The sequence below is a fragment of the Salvelinus namaycush genome, chromosome 1, assembly GCF_016432855.1.
Source record: "Salvelinus namaycush isolate Seneca chromosome 1, SaNama_1.0, whole genome shotgun sequence".
Lineage (NCBI taxonomy): Eukaryota > Metazoa > Chordata > Actinopteri > Salmoniformes > Salmonidae > Salvelinus > Salvelinus namaycush.
Window position 1 is genome coordinate 35,424,738 of NC_052307.1, and position 22,064 is coordinate 35,446,801.

At 44.4% G+C, this 22,064-nt stretch overlaps 1 protein-coding gene across 1 annotated transcript in view; it reads right to left on the minus strand.

Annotated features, from left to right (window-relative positions):
• LOC120041372 (lysyl oxidase homolog 2B-like) overlaps positions 1 to 21,333 on the minus strand; it is a 66,175-nt gene extending 44,842 nt beyond the window's left edge. The window contains exons 1-3 of the mRNA XM_038986359.1: positions 21,203 to 21,333; positions 8,590 to 8,984; positions 7,939 to 8,114 (exon numbers count right to left, since the gene is read on the minus strand). Of these exons, the coding sequence (XP_038842287.1) occupies positions 7,939 to 8,114; positions 8,590 to 8,950 (537 nt within the window). The 5' untranslated portion in view covers positions 8,951 to 8,984; positions 21,203 to 21,333. The remainder of the gene's footprint in view (positions 1 to 7,938; positions 8,115 to 8,589; positions 8,985 to 21,202) is intronic.
• Positions 21,334 to 22,064: the final 731 nt, after the last annotated feature.

Consider the following 22,064-nt stretch of genomic DNA (forward strand, 5'->3'; position numbering starts at 1 on the left):
AAAGTATATAGCTATGACTATAGCTGGGGAAAAATGGTGTGTGATAAACAGAAAATAAACAGAAAATGAATTCCTATTTAATAACAGTCTTAACAGAAAGCAAACAGTAACTTCTCAGAGGAGCACTGGATCAAATTAAATGTTATTTGTCACATGCTTCGTCACACACTTCTTTGTCTTGCATAGAGGTTGTTAAGGGAGAGGGTGTTGTCCTGGCACCTCACTGCCAGGTCTCAGTCATCAGGCCTACCACCATCGTGTCATCAGCAAATTTAATGATGTTGGAGTCGTGCGCGGCCACGTAGTCGTGGGTGATCAGGGAGTACAAAAAGGGACTAATCACACACCCGAAGGACCCCCGTGTTGAGGGTCAGCGTGGCAGGTGTGTTGTTACCTACTCTCAGCATCTGGGGTCGGCCCATCAGGAAGTCCAGGATTCAGTTGCAGAGGGAGGTGTTCAGTCCCAGGGTCCTGAACCTAGTGATGAGCTTGGAGGGCACTCTGGTGTTGAACGCTGAGCTGTGGTCAATGAACAGCATTCTTACTTAGGTGCTCCTCTTGTCCAGGTGGGAGAGGGAAATGTGGAGTGCAATAGAGATTGCATCATCTGTGGGTCTGATGGGGCGGTATGCAAATTGGAGTGGGTCCAGGGTGTCTGGGTGTTGATGTGAGCCATGAACAGCCTTTAAAAGCATTTCATGGCTACATATGTGAGTGCTACAGGGCGATAGTCATTTAGACAGGTTACCTTAGCTTTCTTGGGCACAGTGACTACGGTGGTCTGCTTGGAAAATGTAGCTATTACAGACTGGGTCAGGGAGAGGTGGAAAATGTCAGTGAAGACACTTGCCATCTGGTCAGCGCATGCTCTGAGTACGCGTCCTGGTAATCCATCTAGCCCTGTGGCCTTGTGAATGTTAACCTGTTTAAAGGCATTACTCACATCAGCTATGAAGAGCGAGATCACACAGTCGTCTGGAACAGCTGTTACTCTCATGCATGGTTCAGTGATGCTTGCCTCGAAGCGAGCCTAGAATGCATTTAGCTTGTCTAGTTGGCTCGCATCACTGGGCAGTTTGCGGCTGGGTTTCATTGGACCATTTCTGTACTGACCGCGTAACTGTTAATTCCTTTTTGAGTTTTTGCTTGTAAGCAGGTATCAAGAAGATAGAGTTATGGTCAGATTTGCCAAAAGGAGGGCTAGGGAGAGCCTTGTATGCGTTTGTGTGTGTGGAGTAAAGATTAGTTTTGTAGCCGAAAGTTGAACAGGTGACATGCTGGTAAAAATGAGGTAAAATGGATTTCAGTTTCCCTGCATTAAAATCACCGACCAACGAGAAGCGCCGCCTCTGGGTGTGCATTTTATTCTTTGCTTACGGCCCTATACAGCTTGTTGAGTACGGTCTGTGGTGGTAAACCAGCATTGGTTTGTGGTGGTAAATAGACAGCTACAAATATTTTGGGATTAAAACTCTATTGGTAAATAGTATGGTCTGCAGTTTACATACACTTAGGGTGGAGTCATTAAAACTCGTTTTTCAACCTCTCCACAAATGTATTGTTAACAAACTATAGTTTTGGCAAGTCGGTTAGGACATCTACTTTGTGCATGACACAAGTAAGTAATTTTGCATGACACAAGATTATTTCACTTATAATTCACTGTATCACAATTCCAGTGAGTCAGAAGTTTACATACACTAAGTTGACTGTGCCTTTAAACAGCTTGGAAAATTCCAGAAAACGATGTCATGGTTTTAGAAGCTTCCGATAGGCTAATTGACATAATTTGAGTCAATTGGTCCTGTGGGTGTATTTCAAGGCCTACCTTCAAATTCAGTGCCTCTTTGCTTGACATCATGGGAAAATCAAAAAGAAATCAGTCAAGACCTCAGATTTTTTTTTTTTGACCTCCACAAGTCTGGTTCATCCTTGGGAGCAATTTCTAAACGCCTGAAGGTACCACGTTCATCTGTACAAACAATAGTACGCTATTATAAACACCATGGGACCACGCAGCCGTCATACCGCTCAGGAAGGAGACGCGTTCTGTTTCCTAGAGATTAACGTACTTGGGTGCGAAAAGTGCAAATCAATCCCAAACAACAGCAAAGGACCTTGTGAAGATGCTGGAGGAAACAGGTACAAAAGTATCTATATCCACAGTAAAATGAGTCCTATAGACATAACCTGAAAGGCCGCTCAGCAAAGAAGAAGCCACTGCTCCAAAACCGCCATAAAAAAGCCAGACTACGGTTTGCAACTGCACATGGGGACAAAGATCGTACTTTTTGGAGAAATGTCCTCTGGTCTGATGAAACAAAAATAGAACTGTTTGGCCATAAAGACCATTGTTATGTTTGGAGGAAAAAGAGGGAAGCTTGCAAGCCGAAGAACACCATCCCAACAGTGAAGCATGGGGGTGGCAGCATCATGTTGTGGGGGTGCTCTGCTGCAGGAGGGACTGATGCACTTCACAAACAGATGGCATCACGAGGAAGGAAAATGATGTGGATATATTGAAGCAAAATCTCAAGACATCAGTCAGGAAGTTAAAGATTGGTCGCAAATGGGTCTTCCAAATGGACAATGACCCCCAGCATACTTCCAAAGTTGTGGAAAAATGGCTTAAGGACAACAAAGTCAAGGTATTGGAGTGGCCATCACAAAGCCCTGACCTCAATTCCATAGAAAATGTATGGGCAGAACTGAAAAAGCGTGTGCGAGCAAGGAGGCCTACAAACCTGACTCAGTTACACCAGCTCTGTCAGGAGGAATGGGCCAAAATTCACCCAACTTATTGTGGGAAGCTTGTAGAAGGCTACCCGAAACGTTTGACCCAAGTTAAACAATTTAAAGGCAATGCTACCAAATAATAATTGAGTGTATGTAAACTTCTGACCAACTGGGAATGTGATGAAAGAAATACAAGCTGAAATAAATAATTTTCTCTACTATTATTCTGACATTTCACATTCTTAAAATAAAGTGGTAATCTTAAATGACCTAAAACAGGGCATTTTTACGAGGATTAAATGTCAGGAATTGTGAAAAACTGAGTTTAAATGTATTTGGCTAAGGTGTATGTAAACTTCCGACTTCAACTGTATCTAGATACATAGGCTTCAATACGATACCGGAATGATACATTTTAGTTTGAAACGATTTGGTTTGTTTAGAGAACGAATCAATGCGCTTCGGTTCGATGCATTTGTGTGTGTGTGTAAATTATGTATGTCTATGGTGTATGTACTATGTAGGCACCTGAGCTGAGCCATAAGGTAGACTAGGCATCTACCACCCGACTACCACTATCATATAAGGGGGGCAATGTAGCCTATGTTTTTTGTCGCCCCACTTTGGTTGTGAAATCACCATCACCCACTAATTAACCTGTCATTTTTGCAGATTAAGTGTTTGAGTTAGTAATGTATCACTATTGGTTCTAAATTAGCCATGACATGTTTTGACCGTTTGAAAGATTTATGGAGTGAGCTTCTTTTCTGTCCTTGTATGAAATTATCAACTTTACTCAGTATATCTAAAAACGACCACATACGCAGATTGTTTAAAGCAAAATGATCAAAACTATTACTGATGGTGAACCTGAACAATTGAAATACAATCTATTGTAAGCCCCCTTCAGCAGATATAGCCAGATTATAGTTGTGTCTCCGGTAGGTTACATTTATTCCGGTAAAGCACAATTTTCAACAGTGCATAGATAACAATAACCTAGCAAATTACATAGGTTGACACTTACCTAATAAAGCCTAATATCAAGCCATTTTAGCATTTGAATGCTGAAGGTGCCGGCAGATCAGGAACAGGATGGCCTCCCTCACGTTGGTCAATGCACAAAGCCGGGCACAGTGCAATAGTTTGACTAGGCTACTGATATTGCCTGGGGTTCTTCTGCATGCAAAATGACTTGTAGCTTCGTTCAACACTGAAGGAGAGGACGCATCAGTTGTCACAAAAGATGAGAGGTATTTTCGAAGGTAGAAATAATTTAATAATAAAAAAGTGAACTGGTGATTCGTAACATTTGAATCCATTTTCTGACCGATGCATGCTACATTTGGATCGCTTTGGGGTCCGCGTACCGATGTACTCGCATCTTACACATTTGAATCGGGGACCAATGTGAGTCGTTACATCCCTACAGCTTATCATGAGGTATTCTTACTAAGGCGAGCAAAAGCTCGAGACGTCCATAACATTAGAGATTGTGCACCAGCTGTTGTTAACAAAGAGACACACCCCTCCCCCCTCCGTCTCACCCAAAGATGCTGACTCATTGAAGTAGAAATTGTCATCCAAATCGAGGTTAGTGATCGCTGTTCTGATGTCCAGATGCTGTTTACGGTCATAGGAAATGATGACAGAGACATTATGTACAAAAAAAGTTACGATCAGATTTAAAAACACACAAAATCGCAGAATTGGTCAGGAGTCTGTAAAACGGCTGCTATCTACGCCTAATCATCACCAAATTTCTGACCGGGCATGCAGGGAATGTGTTCAGGTACCCCGACCTCCATGGGATTTTATTAGTAACTCTCACACAGATAGCATGTGAACATGGCATAACTCATGTCAAAATGTGTAGAACTGCAGGAAATTCGTTTTAAAACTTCAAACGTTTCTCTGCCACATTGCAAAATGTGAAGAATTGCAGAAATGTTGCTTTTAAACTAAATGTTTAGAATTCCTGGGAAAAAAATGGAACACCACAAAAAAATATATCCACTGCCAAGAGGGGGACACTAAATCGTTTTGCCTGCGATTTGGGGGGGGCCTCCACACCAAAAGGCACTCCGTGCAAGATTCAGGTTTCACGTCTCTCTTAACTAACCCCTTGAAACTTTTTCTTTGTGGTTTCTTTGTGGTTGACTTGCCAGCTATTGTCGTTAAGTCATTGCATGTGCCCCAAGATGAAAGGGCAACAGTGCCTCTAAATCAGTGGTCACCAACCGGTCGATCGCCAAGGCATTCCTAGTCGATCACCAAACATTTCTGTAAAACCCCCAACGACAAAGCCTTTCAATTATTTTATATTTGTTTCACGTTGTTGGCAGTAGGTGCCCTTGATTCAGCAGCCCTAGCACAGGGAAGGCGAAGTGTTCCCATTTTTAACCATATGATGTGTCTGAAGGTAGAACTCTGCGTACCCGGCAGGCCCAGAGAGCAAATCAAGTATAGTATAGTAGAGTATAGTAAATTGTTTCGATAAGCTTATGTTATTATTAGCAGCTTGTGTCTTTTTTAACACAAGGAATATTTAACTTTCTCTGGTCACAACATGAATTGGTGCATGAGGCAGAATAATGCAGTGCGACTTGAGTTTCGCCATCAGCTGGAAGACTTTTCTCAGCGAAGGGAGGGAGAGCGGAGGGACGGTGAGTTGGGTGAGAGGCAGCCTCATCGCTGCTCTCTCCCTCCTTCCCTCCCTCCTCTCAGACTGACCATCAGATGCAGGCCATCAGTCCATTGAAATAAAACAATAAAAAGGATTATGCTCACTCAACTGTGCCTCACAAGTAATACAACAAATGATCTATTACCAGTGTGATCATATACCTACATTTTTTAAAAATATAATAACAAAATGGTCTGAGAAGAACAACATTGGCAGGGCAATTATACCATAGCCAATATGCAGTGATAATGTATTGGGCCTATAGTCTACTGCAAAAACCTCATTGCTACAGAACTGTTTTTAATAGGTTAACGTGGCACAGGCTTAAGTTTTTTGAGTCATGTTTAAAAAAAAATCTGAGCGGTAGATCTCAGCTTGCATTTTGACTCGGAAAGTGATCTTGACTCAGAAAAGGTTGGTGAACACTGCTCTAAACTCTAAAATGTGGGCGGAAATGTTCCCAGCCAAAGCCCCTACTTTGAGTCCCCATACCTCTCTCATCATCCCCCACCACAGAACCACACTAGTCTGTCCTCATCGCTAACATTAGACTATGTATGTCCCAAATGGCACCCTATTAACTACATAGGGAATAGGATGCCATTTGGAATCTGTGTGGAGGGCTTTGCCTAAGCCTGGCTGTGTTTCACAGAGCTTCTGTGTGGAGCTAGCCACACGTGCCCCACGTCTTAGTGAATGGAAAAGCTGACTCTGATATTCTCTCAGTAAATATCACAGCTGGAGAGATCACAAAGGGCTGAGTTCATACGTCTAGACCTCTACAGCACTGCTCTCTGGATCATTATCATCTCTATCAGAGGTGGCATCACAGGTCCCAGAGTGGTGTGGCGGACAAAAACTTCTGGGGCCCGTAGTTCTTCCTTATCTGGTAACCTCACCAGGTAAAACCTTATAAGGTATGACGTGATTAATCTGCTGTAAAAAGGTTTAATATGGGCTATGATAGAACCAGTTTTTTTAATCAGGTCACATGGTTAAAAAAAAAAAACTCCTGGAAAATCTCCTGGCCTTGGGGAGGATGAAAACCCTGTCAAACTGCAGCAAACTTGTACTTGTTTGTATTACTACACAAACACAGAGAAAGCAACACGATTAGACAATAAAACTCACAGGGCCGAGCTTGATTTATGTAGGTTTGCATCGGTTAGTCCGGCCCTATGCAACTGTAGGCCTAATTCAAAATTAACTCACAGTCTATGTCAGCTATTGTGTTTTATTGACTAATTCCAGTTAATCATTTCGGATTGAAAAAGTCTAGGTAGCCTATTCAGCCCAAGTTTGAAAATAAACCAAATTTGATCCACATTCACAGACAAACAAATGGACTATAAATACACTATGTTACCGCTTCGTTTACGCTGGCCAGAGGGACAGGGCGCATAGTAGGCTAGACTGAGACTATGCAGCTGCTGTTTTTTTATTTGATTATTTAACCTCTAAGTAGGCAAGTCAGTTAAGAACAAATTCTTAATTACAATGACGCCCTAGGATCACTGCCTTGTTCAGGGGCAGAACAACAGATTTTTACCTTGTCAGCTCGGGGATTCGATCTAGCAACCTTTCGGTTACTGTCCCAACGCTCTAACCACCAACCTGCCCCCCCCCCCCCCCCCCCAAAAAGAAGGGAAAAAATGCTTCTGATTAAATCACCATGGGAGCATACCCGAGTTGAGGACATTTCTTTTATCTTTGATATGTTCTTCTGTCCTGCACCTGATGCGAATATTTGGATGTTGGATGTGCATATTTTTCAATGGACAAAAAAAAACAGAATCACCCTGAGGCATCCAGCTGTTACTCTACTGTGCTGTCCGTCATCACTTGATTTCAGAGACATTTTAAAAATGGAAACTTATGGTTTGAGCTGAAACTCAGAGAGCTCTGGTCTGCACTCCCCTCATAAGATTGGTATGTGAACTCGAGGGCCTGCAGAGTGAGCAGAACAGCAAGATAACACTCTGCAATTAGCTGTAGGCTTGTAGGACATACTTCCATGAGGTGCGCAAATGAAGCCTTTAAGAGTCCAGCAGGATTACACAGACAGTTGTGAGCGCAACACCTATGATTACTTATTTAGTTAGTTACCAGTAGCCTCACTCTCTTTGAAAAACTTCACATGTGCTCGTGCACATGACTGTAAAGTCATCATTGGGTTCACAATTTAGTTTTGGCTTGACTATTCACTTTTTTTGAAAGCCACATGTACGTAATACTTAGATGCTGTCAAAAGGTGTGTCTTCACTCACTGCACAGAACAGCTCAACAAAACCAGCTGTGAGGGCTTTCTCTGACGAGCAGTCAGGAACCAAATGTTCTGGCCCAGTGTAAACATTTCAGTCAACAACGTCAACCAAAATCAAGTGTCTTTGGGGCCGTTTCCTGAACACAGATTAAGCCTAGTCCTTTTTCTGTCTAGGATTAGCTTTAATCTGTGTCTAGGAAACCACTCCTTTGTGTCTAACTAAGGCAGGCTTTATAGAAGGTAGATCGTTTACCTGCACATTATTGGCCATGGTGTTGATGAATTTAAATCCCGGGATCCTCTTGTCGCTGCACACCACACCTACGTCCTCTGTGTGCTTGCAGTCGGACACACCGATCCCGTTGGAGGTGCACAGTGCCAGGCTCTTCTCTTTCCCAGTGCACTGGACATTGTCAAACCAGATGCGTCCTGAAAAACATCAGGATTCTGAACACATTGTGGATACATCATAAAGAACTCTGTGGGGATAAATCTTTCTTTCACCTGACCAGTTGTCGCCAGCTTGGTCAAACAGCCAAGTGACTTTGGAAAAGTGGACTGGACACTGACAGCAATTATGCTGCGGAGATTGTACGTACTCTGACTACCTTATCCCTAACATATCTACGCTACAGATGTGCCTTATTCATTTTGGTAAAAGTTGAGTCAGAACGTAGACAAAGAGCACTACCGGTAATCCAAAACATCCAGCATTTATTCATGGTACAGCCGGTCTGTCAGTGAAATATGTCAGAATAAACATAAATCCAAATGGCCTACTGAAAAGTTTCACTGGGAAAATTGGTTAAACCTGGCCAATAAAAAAACATCCCTTAAAATAGTCAATTATTTCCCCTTCCCCTTACACATATAAAGGTTTGAAGTGCAATAACGGACATCTTACCCTCTCCTTTCCCATATTTAGAGGATGGAGACCAGGAGACAGCCTCCAGGTAGCCCAACTCCCTGCACACCACCTGGGCAGAATGGATGGAGAAGTCATCATCACAGACTGTGCCCCACTCGCCATCATAGAAAACCTCCACGCGCCCCTCGTTGTGCTTGCGCTTGTCCCCTGCCAAACGCAGCTGTATCCTGGGTGTGTCAGGTGGCAGCTCCGGGGCACTGTACTGCTCCTGCTCGGGCTCTGGGTAGCCCTGTGGATAGCCGTGTGGGTAGCCTAGGTGTTCGTACTGGGCCCGGCACAGTTCTAACAGGCCCAACAGGATGGTGAAGCAGCAGGGGAGCGACCAGGCGGCCAGCATGGTGGTGTCTGTCAAGTCAGACAGTAGAGGTTATCTATGGGAGAGTAGGCAGAGATTAGGAAAATAACATTACCCATTTAAAATTCCTTTGGCTACTTTGTCATATGGTTTTTCACAGGGAGACAGCCTGGGGGTTTGGAATTCAGGATTGCAGCAAAGGAGATTAATAAGGGCAGCAAGTGCTTCACCTACATTCAAAGAATTACAGTAACGCCAATTGACCCTTAGCTAAGCCCCTCTTGGTTACTGTTGCAACCTCGGACAACATTTTCCCAGGAAGTCCAATTCACCACTCAAACCACAGGCAAAATCCACTCAATGATCTCAAACTGTGTTTTAAAAACACAAGGAAATTAAACACAGACTACCCCTTGCTAATCAGGAGACAATCGGGTATGTTGTGGTGGACTGTCATTACAATTGCTTCACCGGAACCAGGTAAATTATGCTTGCAGTGTATTTAGCCACTGAATAGCTCGGCATTCACTGTCAGCAAGCAGTCACAGCTACTAACCACTTTTGGAGCTAACAAGTGGAGGTGGGTAGTGACACCCTACAAGTAACACATTACGTGTACTTAAAGGCTCATTGCATTCAAAAAACTTGATTGTGCTGTGTTTTATATATATTTCCACACTATGTGTTTGGACCACCTTTACTCCACACACAGAGACGCAAACAAAGCTCTCCCTCGCCCTCCATTTGGCAAATCTGACCGTAATTCTATCCTCCTAACTCCTGCTTACAAGCAAAAATTAAAGCAGGAAGCACCAGTGACTAGATCAATAACAAAGTGGTCAGATGTAGCTTAGCATCTGCTTCAGGACTGTTTTGCTAGCACAGACAGGAATATGTTCTGGGATTCCTCCGATGGCATTGAGGAGTACACCACATCAGTCATTGGCTTCATCAATAAGTGCATCGATGACGTCGTCCCCACAGTGACTGTACGTACATACCCCAACCAGAAGCCATGGATTAAAGGCAACATCCGCACTGAGCTAAAGGCCAGAGCGCCGCTTTCAAGGAGTGGGACTCTAACCCGGAAGCTTATAAGAAATCCTGCAATGGCCTCCGACGAACCATCAAATAGGACTAAGATTGAATCGTACTGCACCAGCTCTGACGCTCGTCAGATGTGGCAGGGCTTGCAAACCATTACAGACAACAAAGGGAAGCACAGCCGAGAGCTGCCCAGTGACACGAGCCTACCAGACGAGCTAAACAACTTCTATGCTCGCTTCGAGGCAAATAACACTGAAACATGCATGAGAGCACCATCTGTTCCAGAAGACTGTGTGATCACACTCTCCGCAGCCGATGTGAGTAAGACCTTTAAACAGGTAAACATTCACAAGGCCGCAGGGCCAGACGGATGACCAGGACGTGTACTGCGAGCATGCGCTGACCAACCGGCAAGTGTCTTCACTGACATTTTCAACCTCTCCCTGTCCGTGTCTGTAATGCCAACATCTTTTAAGCAGACCACCATAGTGCCTGTGCCCAAGAACACTAAGGTAACCTGCCTAAATGACTACCGACCCATAGCACTCACATCTCTAGCCATGAGGTGCTTTGAAAGGCTGGTCATGGCTCACATCAACACCATTATCCCAGAAACCCTAGACCCACTCCAATTTGCATACCGCCCAAACAGATCCACAGATGATGCAATCTCTATTGCACTCCACACTGCCCTTTCCCACCTGAACAAAAGGAACACCTATGTGAGAATGTTATTCATTGACTACAGCTCAGCGTTCAACACCATAGTGCCCTCCAAGCTCATCAATAAGCTAAGGACCCTGGGACTGAACACCTCACTCTGCAACTGGATCCTGGACTTCCTGATGGGCCGCCCCCAGGTGGTAAGGGTAGGTAACAACACATCTGCCAAGCTGATCCTCAACACAGGGGCCCCTCAGGGGTGCATGCTCAGTCCCCTCCTGTACTCCCTGTTCACTCATGACTGCATGGCCAGGCACGACTCCAACACCATCATTAAGTTTGCCGATGACACAACAGTGGTAGGCCTGATCACTGACAACGACGAGACAGCCTATAGTGAGGAGGTCAGAGACCTGGCCGTGTGGTGCCAGGACAACAACCTCTCCCTCAACGTGATCAAGACAAAGGAGATGATTGCGGACTACAGGAAAAAGAGAACCAAGCATTCCCCCATTCTCATCGACAGGGCTGTAGTGGAGCAGGTTGAGAGCTTGGTGTCCACATCAACAAACTAACATGGTCCAAAGCACACAAAGACAGTCGTGAAGAGGGCACAACAAAACCTATTACCCCTCAGGAGACTGAAAAGATTTGGCATGGGTCCTCAGATCCTCAAAAGGTTCTACAGCTGCACCATCAAGAGCATCCTGACTGGTTGTATCACTGCCTGGTGGAAACTGCTCGGTCTCCGACCGCAAGGCACTGCAGTGGGTAGTGCGAACGGCCCAGTACATCACTGGGGCCAAGCTTCCTGCCATCCAGGACCTCTATACCAGGCATAAGCCACAAGACTCCTGAACACCTAACCAAATGGCTACCCAGCCTATTTGCATTTCCCCCCCATCCTCTTTTACATCACTGCTATTCTCTGTTGTTATCATCTATGCATTGTCACTTTAAAACCTCTACCTACATGTACATATTACCTCAACTAACCGGTGCCCCTGCACATTGACTCTGTACAGGTACCCCCCTGTATATAGTCTCGCTATTGTTATTTTACTGCTGCTCTTTAATTACTTGATACTTCTATTTCTTATTCTTATCCATATTTTTTTAACTGCATTGTTGGTTAAGGGCTCATAAGTAAACATTTCACTGTAAGGTGAACCTGTTGTATTCGGCACGTGACAAATAAAATTTGATTTGAAACATACTGTAAAATTGTGAACATGATAATAATGCCCCTTTAGTATAAGAGCTACATGAAAAGACCGCCAGAAATTTCTGCTTGTTTTGGTGGGAGGGAGCTTTGGCCTTCCATGGTGACATCACCATGTGATAAATTAGTTAATAGACCAATAAGAATAGAGTTCCAAACCTCTCTGCCAATAACAGCAAATTATCAGTTTCCCCTCCCCACTGAAACCACACCAAGACATCCTAGCAAAATTCTTGCTTGAGAAAATGCTTTTTGCTAAGAAAACAATTGTATACTTTTGTTTCAAAGTAGATTTGTTTAAGACTACCAAGAATCACTCCGTGTGACCCTGATTTACCCCACTGCAATCAAAGGTTTTGGGAGGAACTAGTACTTTTCTAGTTCTCTCTGTGGACTGTACTTGTAATCTTACTCTGCTAAATTTGACCAAATCCCTTCAGTTACATAGATTTATATGATTAAACAGTGCATTCGGAAAGTATTGAGACCCCTTGACTATTTCAACATTTTGTTACATTTCAGCCTTATTCTAAAATGTATTAAATAGTTTTTTTCCCTCATCAATCTACACACAATAACCCATAAAAAAATATATATTTTGGCAAATGTATTAAAAAATATCACATTTACATAAGTATTCAGACCCTTTACTCAGTACTTTGTTGAAGCACCTTTGGCAGTGATTACAGCCTCGACTCTTCTTGGGCATGACGCTACAAGCATGGCAGACCTGTATTTGTGGAGATTCTCCCATTCTTCTCTGCAGATCCTCTGTCAGGATGGATGGGGAGCGCGCTGCACAGCTATTTTCAGGTCTCTCCAGAGATGTTTGATTGGGTTCAAGTCCGGGCTCTGGCTGGGCCACTCAAGGACATTCAGAGACTTGTCCCAAAGCCACTCCTGCGTTATCTTGGCTGTGTGCTTAGGGTCATTGTCCTGTTAAAAGGTGAACCTTTGCCCCAGTCTGAGGTCCTGAGTGCTCTAGAGTTTTCATCAATGATCTCTCTGCACTTTGCTCCGTTCATCTTTCCCTCGATCCTGACTAGTCTCCCAGTCCCTGCAGCTGAAAAACATCTGCCCGGCATGATGCTGCCACCACCATGCTTCACTGTAGGGATGGTGCCATGTTTTCTCCAGATGTGACGCTTGGAATTCAGGCCAAAGAGTTCAGTCTTGGTTTCATCAGACCAGAGAATCTTGTTTCTCATGGTCTGAGAGTCGTAGGTCGTAGGTGCCTTTTTGCAAACTCCAAGCAGGCTGTCATGTGCCTTTTACTGAGGAGTGGCTTCCGTCTGGCCACTCTACCATAAAGGCCCGATTGGTGGAGTGCTGCAGAGATGGCTGTCCTTCTGGAAGGTTCTCCCATCTCCACAGTGGAACTCTGGAGCTCTGTTAGAGTGATCATCGGGTTCTTGGACACCTCCCTGATCAAGGCCCTCCTCCCCCGATTGCTCAGTTTGGCCGGGCGGCCAGCTCTAGGAAGAGTCTAGGTGGTTACAAAGTTCTTCCATATAAGAATGAAGGAGGCCACTGTGTTCTTGGGGACCTTCAATGCTGCAGAAATGTTTTGGTACCCTTCACCCGATCTGTGCCTAGACACAATCCTTTCTCAGCGCTCTACGGACAATTCCTTCAAACTCATGGCATGGTTTTTGCTCTGAAATGCACTGCCAACTGTGAGACCTTATATAGACAGGTGCCTTTCCAAATCATGTCCAATCAATTGAATTTACCACAGGTGGACTCCAATTAAGTTGTAGAAACATCAAGGATGATCAATGGAAACAGGTTGCACCTGAGCTCAATTCCGAGTCTCATAGGAAAGGATTTGAATACTTAGGTAAATCATTATTTATTTATTTTTAAATTTAAAAAATTACTTTGTGTGTAGATTGATGTAACTGAACAAAATGTGGAAAAAGTCAAGGGGTCTGAATACTTTGCGAATGCACTGTATATATCGTATATTTAATACAGACTAGCTAAAAAATAAGTGAACATTTACCAATTTTCCAATGGTTTATGTACACTTTCTGGTAAAAAAAAAAGTGGAGATACAAAAGCATAGGTTTGCACCCCTATTTTAATTTGCTCCATAGTACAGTGTAGGTTTTGGAGAAAAGCTGTTTGGCTGAAAATAAATGTAGACTAAAAGTATTAGCATGTCATATCATAGGGGAAACACGGCATTGACTCGAGAAAAAAAGTCCCCCCTTCAGATTTCCCACTTCAAGCCCAAATATATCATACTTTGACTAAAACCTTGACTTATTGACTTCCATCGTTGTGCAACATCATAGGTAAGCCCTGGGCATCGTCTTTCAGTAAAAAAAAATTGAATTTCTGCTCTTGTGGTACTTTAAGAGGCTATCTAGCAAGCGTTATCAACGTTTGGTAATCAATGAGACTGAGAGCTAGCTAACCAGCTGAGCTAGCAAACAATGTAACAAAAATATAATTTTGGATTAGAAAATACTCCATACAGGCTCTGCATTTCAGGAATCACAGTAGCAAGTACCCCTGGTGCACTGTTATATTATTGAGCCATTTAACCAATACATTTTTTAAAGAAATCTTTGTTTTTGCTATTGCACACACTGGCTTTCATGATTTCAAACATGAGTTTGTACGAGGTGTCGGACTGACGAAAGCTGCTATCCATTGCGCTGTGATTGGTTACCCAAAATTCTGTGGTGGGGCTTGGTGAAGGGTCAATTGAGGTACAGTTTTTCTAGGTGGGGTGAAACAGAGTTGGGCTTGGGGTAGCATCTACCAGCCTCTACCTTTCAGTATGAATTATGAAAGCCTGTGAAAGTTCTCCCAAAAATGTGAATAGGCACATTCAAACAGAGGTGGAGAGTTGAAACCGAAAGCCAATCATTTTCACTGGTTTCCCTCATGGGGTAGAGTCATTTCAACCAAATTATATCAAGCTTATTAAAGAGCAGTGATACTATCAAGAGCAGTGTGCGGGTTTCTTCATTTTTCTAATTTTATTAAACTGTTGCACCATGCACCTGCAAAAAGATAGCTCAGATGTGCAAGTGCCTTTTGAATTTTTAACCAAATTATATAAAATATACAATAAAAACAATTTCCGAAATATACATTTAAAAAATACAGGATAGTATTCTAGCACCATAAATAAGCTTACTCTTGATAATTTGCACTTCTAAAGTGGGATATGGAAGGGGTGGTTGTTTAAAAAAAATCTATGTCTACTCACAGCCAATCAACCAGCAGCCGCTGGCAATGAGTGCTCCACCAATACCTACTTTCCTAATATGAATTTACCCGGGCTCTAGAGAACAACATGAATGAGGCCTGGAAGTCAAAGCTTGGGGGGGGCTTAACAACAAACTATCACTCCGCTCTGGTCAATCATGGCAGGATGTCATGTGGCATGAAGTCACAGAGAAAAACACTACCGTTCAAAAGTTTGGGGTCACTTAGAAATGTAATTGTTTTTGAAAGAAAAGCTTTTTTTTATCCATTGAAATAACATCAAATTGATCAGAAATACAGTGTAGACATTGTTAATGTTGTAAATTACTATTGTAGCTGGAAACGGCAGATTTTTCATCTACATAGGTGTACAGAGGCCCATTATCAGCAACCATCCCTCCTGTGTTCCAATGGCACGCTGTGTTAGTTAATCCAAGTTTATCATTTTAAAAGGCTAATTGATCATTAGAAAAACATTTTGCAATTATGTTAGCACAGCTGAAAACTGTTGTTCTGATTAAAGAAGCAATAAAACTGGCCTTCTTTTCAGTAGTTGAGTATCTGGAGCATTAGCATTTGTGGGTTCGATTACAGGCTCAAAATGGCCAGAAACAAAGACCTTCTTCTGAAACTCGTCAGTCTATTCTTATTCTGAGAAATCTATATGGGACAGCTGTCAATTTCTTGGTCCTTAAGTTAAAATGGTATACTTTTTTATTACAATTTTCTATAGACAATTTTGGTCTTTAATGCAGGGCTGACAGACAAGTTCCTTACATTTGTACTCATTAGACCTCTTGCCTCTTCAATTTTTGCTGTAATGCTGCAATTAGTTGGTTATAATTTTGAGTAGAGCAGACATTTCCATATGTTTTTGTTAGCTGCATGTGTGACATACTGTAACTCCACCAGTCCTATTTATGATAGAATTTACAAAGACTATACCTTTTTAAACAAATTTTCCAAATATACTGTATATCTATAAACAAAGGACTTTCTTCTGAAACTCGTCAGTCTATTCTTGTTCTGAGAAATGAAGGCTATTCCATGCGAGAAATTGCCAAGAAACTGAAGATCTCGTACAACGCTCTGTACTACTCCTTTCACAGAACAGCGCAAACTGGCTCTAACCAGAATATAAAGAGGAGTGGGAGGCCCTGGTGCACAACTGAGCAAGAGGACAAGTACATTAGAGTGTCTAGATTGAGAAACAGACCCCTCACAAGTCCTAAACTGGCAGCTTCATTAAATAGTACCCGCAAAACACCAGTCTCAACGTCAACAGTGAAGAGGCGACTGACTCCGGGATGCTGGCCTTCTAGGCAGAGTTCCTCTGTCCAGTGTCTGTGTTCTTTTGCCCATCTTAATCTTTTCTTTTTATTGGCTAATCTGAGATATGGCTTTTTATTTGCAACTCTGCCTAGAAAGCCAGCATCCCGGAGTCGCCTCTTCACTGTTACTTGTTATTCGACCACTGCCTGCCTTGACCTGTCGTTTGCCTGCCCCTGTGGTTGCAATAAACATTGTTACTTCACACAGTCTGTACTTGCGTCTTACCTTGATTCCTGATTTTTTAAAAAAAGCATAACTCCTTAAGACTGCAGCAACATTTCACACAAGGCATTAAGCAATTCAACAATATAGTGGCTTTCAAGTGATGTAAACTAAAGGCTATGTATGTCTGGCAGTGGGGGTTGGATCTTTCCATTTTCCAGCATCTTTCTATTTTCTTCAATGTAACGTGGGCAGTTGGTTACACAAGTTAAAAAACATAGACGTTACAAAATCAAGCCCGACAGCTGGAATCAAGCCCGTAGGGTCTGCATCTCCTCACAGCCTAATAACCATCCTAATGTTTTCATTAAACCACATGGATAAGATACACACAGAATCTACAGTACTTTATGACAAATGTGATCTAGGATCTAAGATATATGACCATATCTTAAATTTAAATTCCATCCTGCTTCAGCACTCAAAGATTTAAGGGCTCAAAGTGGAGTGCAGTACAGTATCACAAAAAACATTCCTAGCGCAAATGTAAGGTAAAGATTCAAAAGTATAAGATGGCCCACCCTATGAAATGGTGACCTCTTGGATCAAACAGAAGTAATTTAGCTTCCGCCAAACAAAGCAAGGTATCCAGGAAGCTCTGCCTCCATTTGGTCTTCAGTGGAAACCAATATGTACAGGCAGATAAACTAAACACAGCAGCATCCACCTAGAATGCTTCTTTCACAAGAAAGACAACATTAATTCTATGTTGAGACATAAAAAAAAATGGTCATGACACGATCGTCTTTAGGAGAGAGAGAGGACCAAGGCGCAGCGCGTGAAAAATACATCTTCTCTGTATTTTCAGAAGGAAAACGAAACAAAACAACAAACAGACGACCGTGAAGCTATAAATCTAGATAGTGCTGACACAACCACTACACATAGACACAGACAATTACCCACAAAACCCTAGTGCCTATGGCTGCCTTAAATATGGCTCCCAATCAGAGACAATTAATGACATCTGTCTCTGATTGAGAACCCTTCAGGCAACCATAGACACAGCTAGACTTCTATACTAAACATAAACCCAACTACTCTAATAACCCCCCTAACCTTACAACCACCCTAGACACTACAAAAACACATACATTCACCATGTCACACCCTGACCTAACTAAAATAATAATGAAAACAAAGATAACTAAGGCCAGGGTGTGACATAACCCCCCCCTTAAGGTGCGAACTCCGGGCGAACCAGCATAAAGTCTAGGGGAGGGTCTGGGTGGGCGTCTGTCCACGGTGGCGGCTCTGGTACTGGTCGTGGTCCCCACCCCACCATAGTCACTACCCGCTTTCGTAGCCTCCTCCAACTGACCACCCGCCAACTTAACCCCACTGGATTAAGGGGCAGCACCGGACTAAGGGGCAGCACCGGACTAAGGGGCAGCACCAGGATAAGGGGCAGCACCAGGATAAGGGGCAGCACCAGGATAAGGGGCAGCACCAGGATAAGGGGCAGCACCAGGCTGAAGGGCGGATCCTGGCTGGCTGGCTCTGGCGGATCCTGGCTAGACGGCTCATGGCTGGCTGACGGATCTGGCTGCTCATGGCTGGCTGACGGATCTGGCTGCTCATGGCTGGCTGACGGATCTGGCTGCTCATGGCTGGCTGACGGATCTGGCTGCTCATGGCTGGCTGACGGATCTGGCTGCTCATGGCTGGCTGACGGATCTGGCTGCTCATGGCTGGCTGACGGATCTGGCTGCTCATGGCTGGCTGACGGCTCTGGCGGATCCTGTCTGGTTGGCGGCTCTGGCGGATCCTGTCTGGTTGGCGGCTCTGGCAGATCCTGTCTGGTTGGCGGCTCTGGCAGATCCTGTCTGGTTGGCGGCTCTGGCAGATCCTGTCTGGTTGGCGGCTCTGGCAGATCCTGTCTGGTTGGCGGCTCTGGCAGATCCTGTCTGGTTGGCGGCTCTGGCAGATCCTGACTGACGAATGGCTCTAGCGGCTCCTGACTGACTAACGGCTCTGACGGCTCGGGACAGACGGGCGGCTCTAATGGCTCGGGACAGACGGATGGCTCAGACGGCACTGGGCAGACGGATGGCTCAGATGGAGCTGGGGAGACGGATGGTTCAGATGGCGCTGGGGAGACGGATGGCTCAGATGGCGCTGGGGAGACGGATGGCTCAGATGGCACTGGGCTGACGGATGGCTCAGATGGCACTGGGCAGACGGATGGCTCTGGCCGGATGAGGCGCACTGTAGGCCTGGTGCGTGGTGCCGGAACTGGAGTCACCGGGCTAAGGACACGCACCTTCAGGCTAGTGCGGGGAGAAGGAACAGGGCATACTGGACCCTGGGAGCGCACATTAGGCCTAGTGCGTGGTGCCGGAACTGGTGGTACCGGACTGGGGACACGCATCTCAGGGCTAGTGCGGGGAGCAGCAACAGGACGCACAGGACTCTGGGGACACACAGGAGGCTTGGTGCGTGGTTTAGGCACTGGTGGTAAAGGGCTGGAGACACGCACCATAGGGCTAGTGCGTGGAGGAGGCACTGGTGGTACTGGACTGGGGCGGGGAGGTGGCGCCGGAAATACCGGACCGTGCAGGCGTACTGGTTCCCTTGAACACCGAGCCTGCCCAACCTTACCTGGTTGAATGCTCCCCGTCGCCCGACCAGTGCGGGGAGGTGGAATAACCCGCACCGGGCTATGTAGGCGAACCGGGGACACCATGCGTAAGGCTGGTGCCATGTATGCCGGCCCGAGGAGACGCACTGGAGACCAGACGCGTTGAGCCGGCATCATGGCACCTGGCTCAATGCCCAATCTAGCCCTACCAGTGCGGGGAGGTGGAATAACCCGCACCGGGCTATGAACACGTACAGGAGACACCGTGCACTCTATTGCGTAACACGGTGTCCGCCCGTACTCCCGCTCTCCACGGTTAGCCTGGGAAGTGGGCGCAGGTCTCCTACCTGCCCTCGGCCCACTACCTCTTAGCCCCCCCCCCCAAGAAATTTCTGGGTAGTACTCACGGGCTTCCAGCCTTGCCTCCGTGCTGCCTCCTCATATCGCCTCCTCTCGGCTTTCGCTGCCTCCAGCTCTTCACGAGGGAGGCGATATTCTCCCGGTTGTGCCCAAGGTCCCTTACCATCTAATATCTCCTCCCATGTCCATGAATCCTTGATCCTGTTGCCGCTTGTCACGCTGCTTGATCCGGGTTTGGTGGGTAATTCTGACACGATCGTCTTTAGGAGAGAGAGAGGACCAAGGCGCAGCGCGTGAAAAATACATCTTCTCTTTATTTTCAGAAGGAAAACGAAACAAAACAACAAACAGACGACCGTGAAGCTATAAATCTAGATAGTGCTGACACAACCACTACACATAGACACAGACAATTACCCACAAAACCCTAGTGCCTATGGCTGCCTTAAATATGGCTCCCAATCAGAGACAATTAATGACATCTGTCTCTGATTGAGAACCCTTCAGGCAACCATAGACACAGCTAGACTTCTATACTAAACATAAACCCAACTACTCTAATAACCCCCCTAACCTTACAACCACCCTAGACACTACAAAAACACATACATTCACCATGTCACACCCTGACCTAACTAAAATAATAATGAAAACAAAGATAACTAAGGCCAGGGTGTGACAGGTCACTAGTTTGTACTTGTCATGTTTCCCCTCGAGAATGCTAGACACATAATTTCCACTGACTCGTCGCAGTAGGGCATCTAGGTCATAAAGTGGTGGTTCCAGGTTCAATATGTCAGCTCAGAAAGAGTTGGAGCCTTCCCAAAACTTTGCTCAGACCATTATAATGTGTAGAACTAACTGGATAATTATAGAAGCACTAAAAGGAGTCTCATCGTGCACTACGGGATGGTGAGAGAAGACTCTATAAATGCATTACATACAGGCAGCTCATAGAAAGTGCACCAAAGTTAACCAAACCATCAACTTGAATAGTTATTCACTGTTCCTTCAAGGACAATACAGTAAACTAGAACTCCTGGCACATGCCATTGATTTATAGCACAGAACAGCACAGAACCAATAATACATAGGTATGCCATTTAACTAACATTCTCTGCAACCTAATTACACAACTACTATGGGCTATAGAGACTGCAATCACAAAGCATCATGTGAGAAATCAGTAAGATCAGTGTCCACAAAAGCAGAGGCATTTTGTTTCTCTCACCCCAAGTAACTGCAACTAAACTGTAGTTGAATACTGTGCACCTTTCATATCACAAATCCCACAACTATCCATTCCTGGCATAAATAATATCAGCGTTCCCACAATATGCTGGCATCCTTATTTGTGAACATTGTGAAACAGACTGCGATGTATTCTCATTATCGTCTACAATCAATTTTACAAATACAAAAGTCTAGACAGAGAAACCGTTAACAACCAAATGTCATTATCAACATGAAATCAGAGTGCATTTGGTTATACGTGGCATATAAGAACAAGTAGCCAAAGTTGCTTTAATTTAATAAGAAGCACAAAGACCAAATAGCCTATCAAGCACATTTTTCCAGTAATATCCTTTAGTAACTGTTGCATTAACCCAATTTTTAAGTTATTTCCAAAATAAGCTCTCACCACAGACGATTTTCAAAAAATTATCTTGATCCCGTTGAAGACTATATATGGCTGCCTGATATGATGCACAAATCACGAATTTATCTTTTTACTCCCCGAGGATTAGGATTGCTACGTGACTTTCGGATGGTTTCCCCGGCTAAACTTTCACTCCCCCTTGCAATTTCAATGCCGCTTCCGACAAAGTTATGCCTTGTGGACTGCCCAGTTACGCCCACTGCTGAAATGACCTCACCGATGGGCTGAGCAGTGAGCGCTGGAAGTGGAATAGCCTTAATTCCTGGATATTTGGAGCGACACTGGGACACGACAGCATCGCAGAAGGACAGCAAAATGCAGCTCAACAACCCTGATTTTGTGACACATTGGTACAAATTGGCACCCAGAACCAAAAAAGCACACCATTATCATGAGTCGAATGCTTGACAGAAAACAAAGACCCACATATTTTGTCCTTTGTGCCCTACTGTACCCACCCATGCATGCCATTTAGTCCGCGACAGCGTCGGATAGTTACTCTTTGTACTGATCCTTGATAAACTGCTGCCACCATGTGCAAATGATATAGCCATCATGTTAAATGTGTATTTCTTGAATAGGCCCACAGCAGCTGTAGTTTTCTCTACCACAAAAGAACACAACATATCGATCGTTTGAATGGCCACATATTGAATGGTCAATATAAATAATTGAACAGACTGAACAGATTCTCAAATCCCAGACTAGCTTTAATGATAAGACTAGCCGAAATGCCATGCCCAACAGCAATGGCAGTCACAAAGAAATGCGGAAACAGTCATTTCTTTGGGTACATCATATTCATGTATTTGTTTTATTCATGTGAAAAACAAGGCAGCAATGT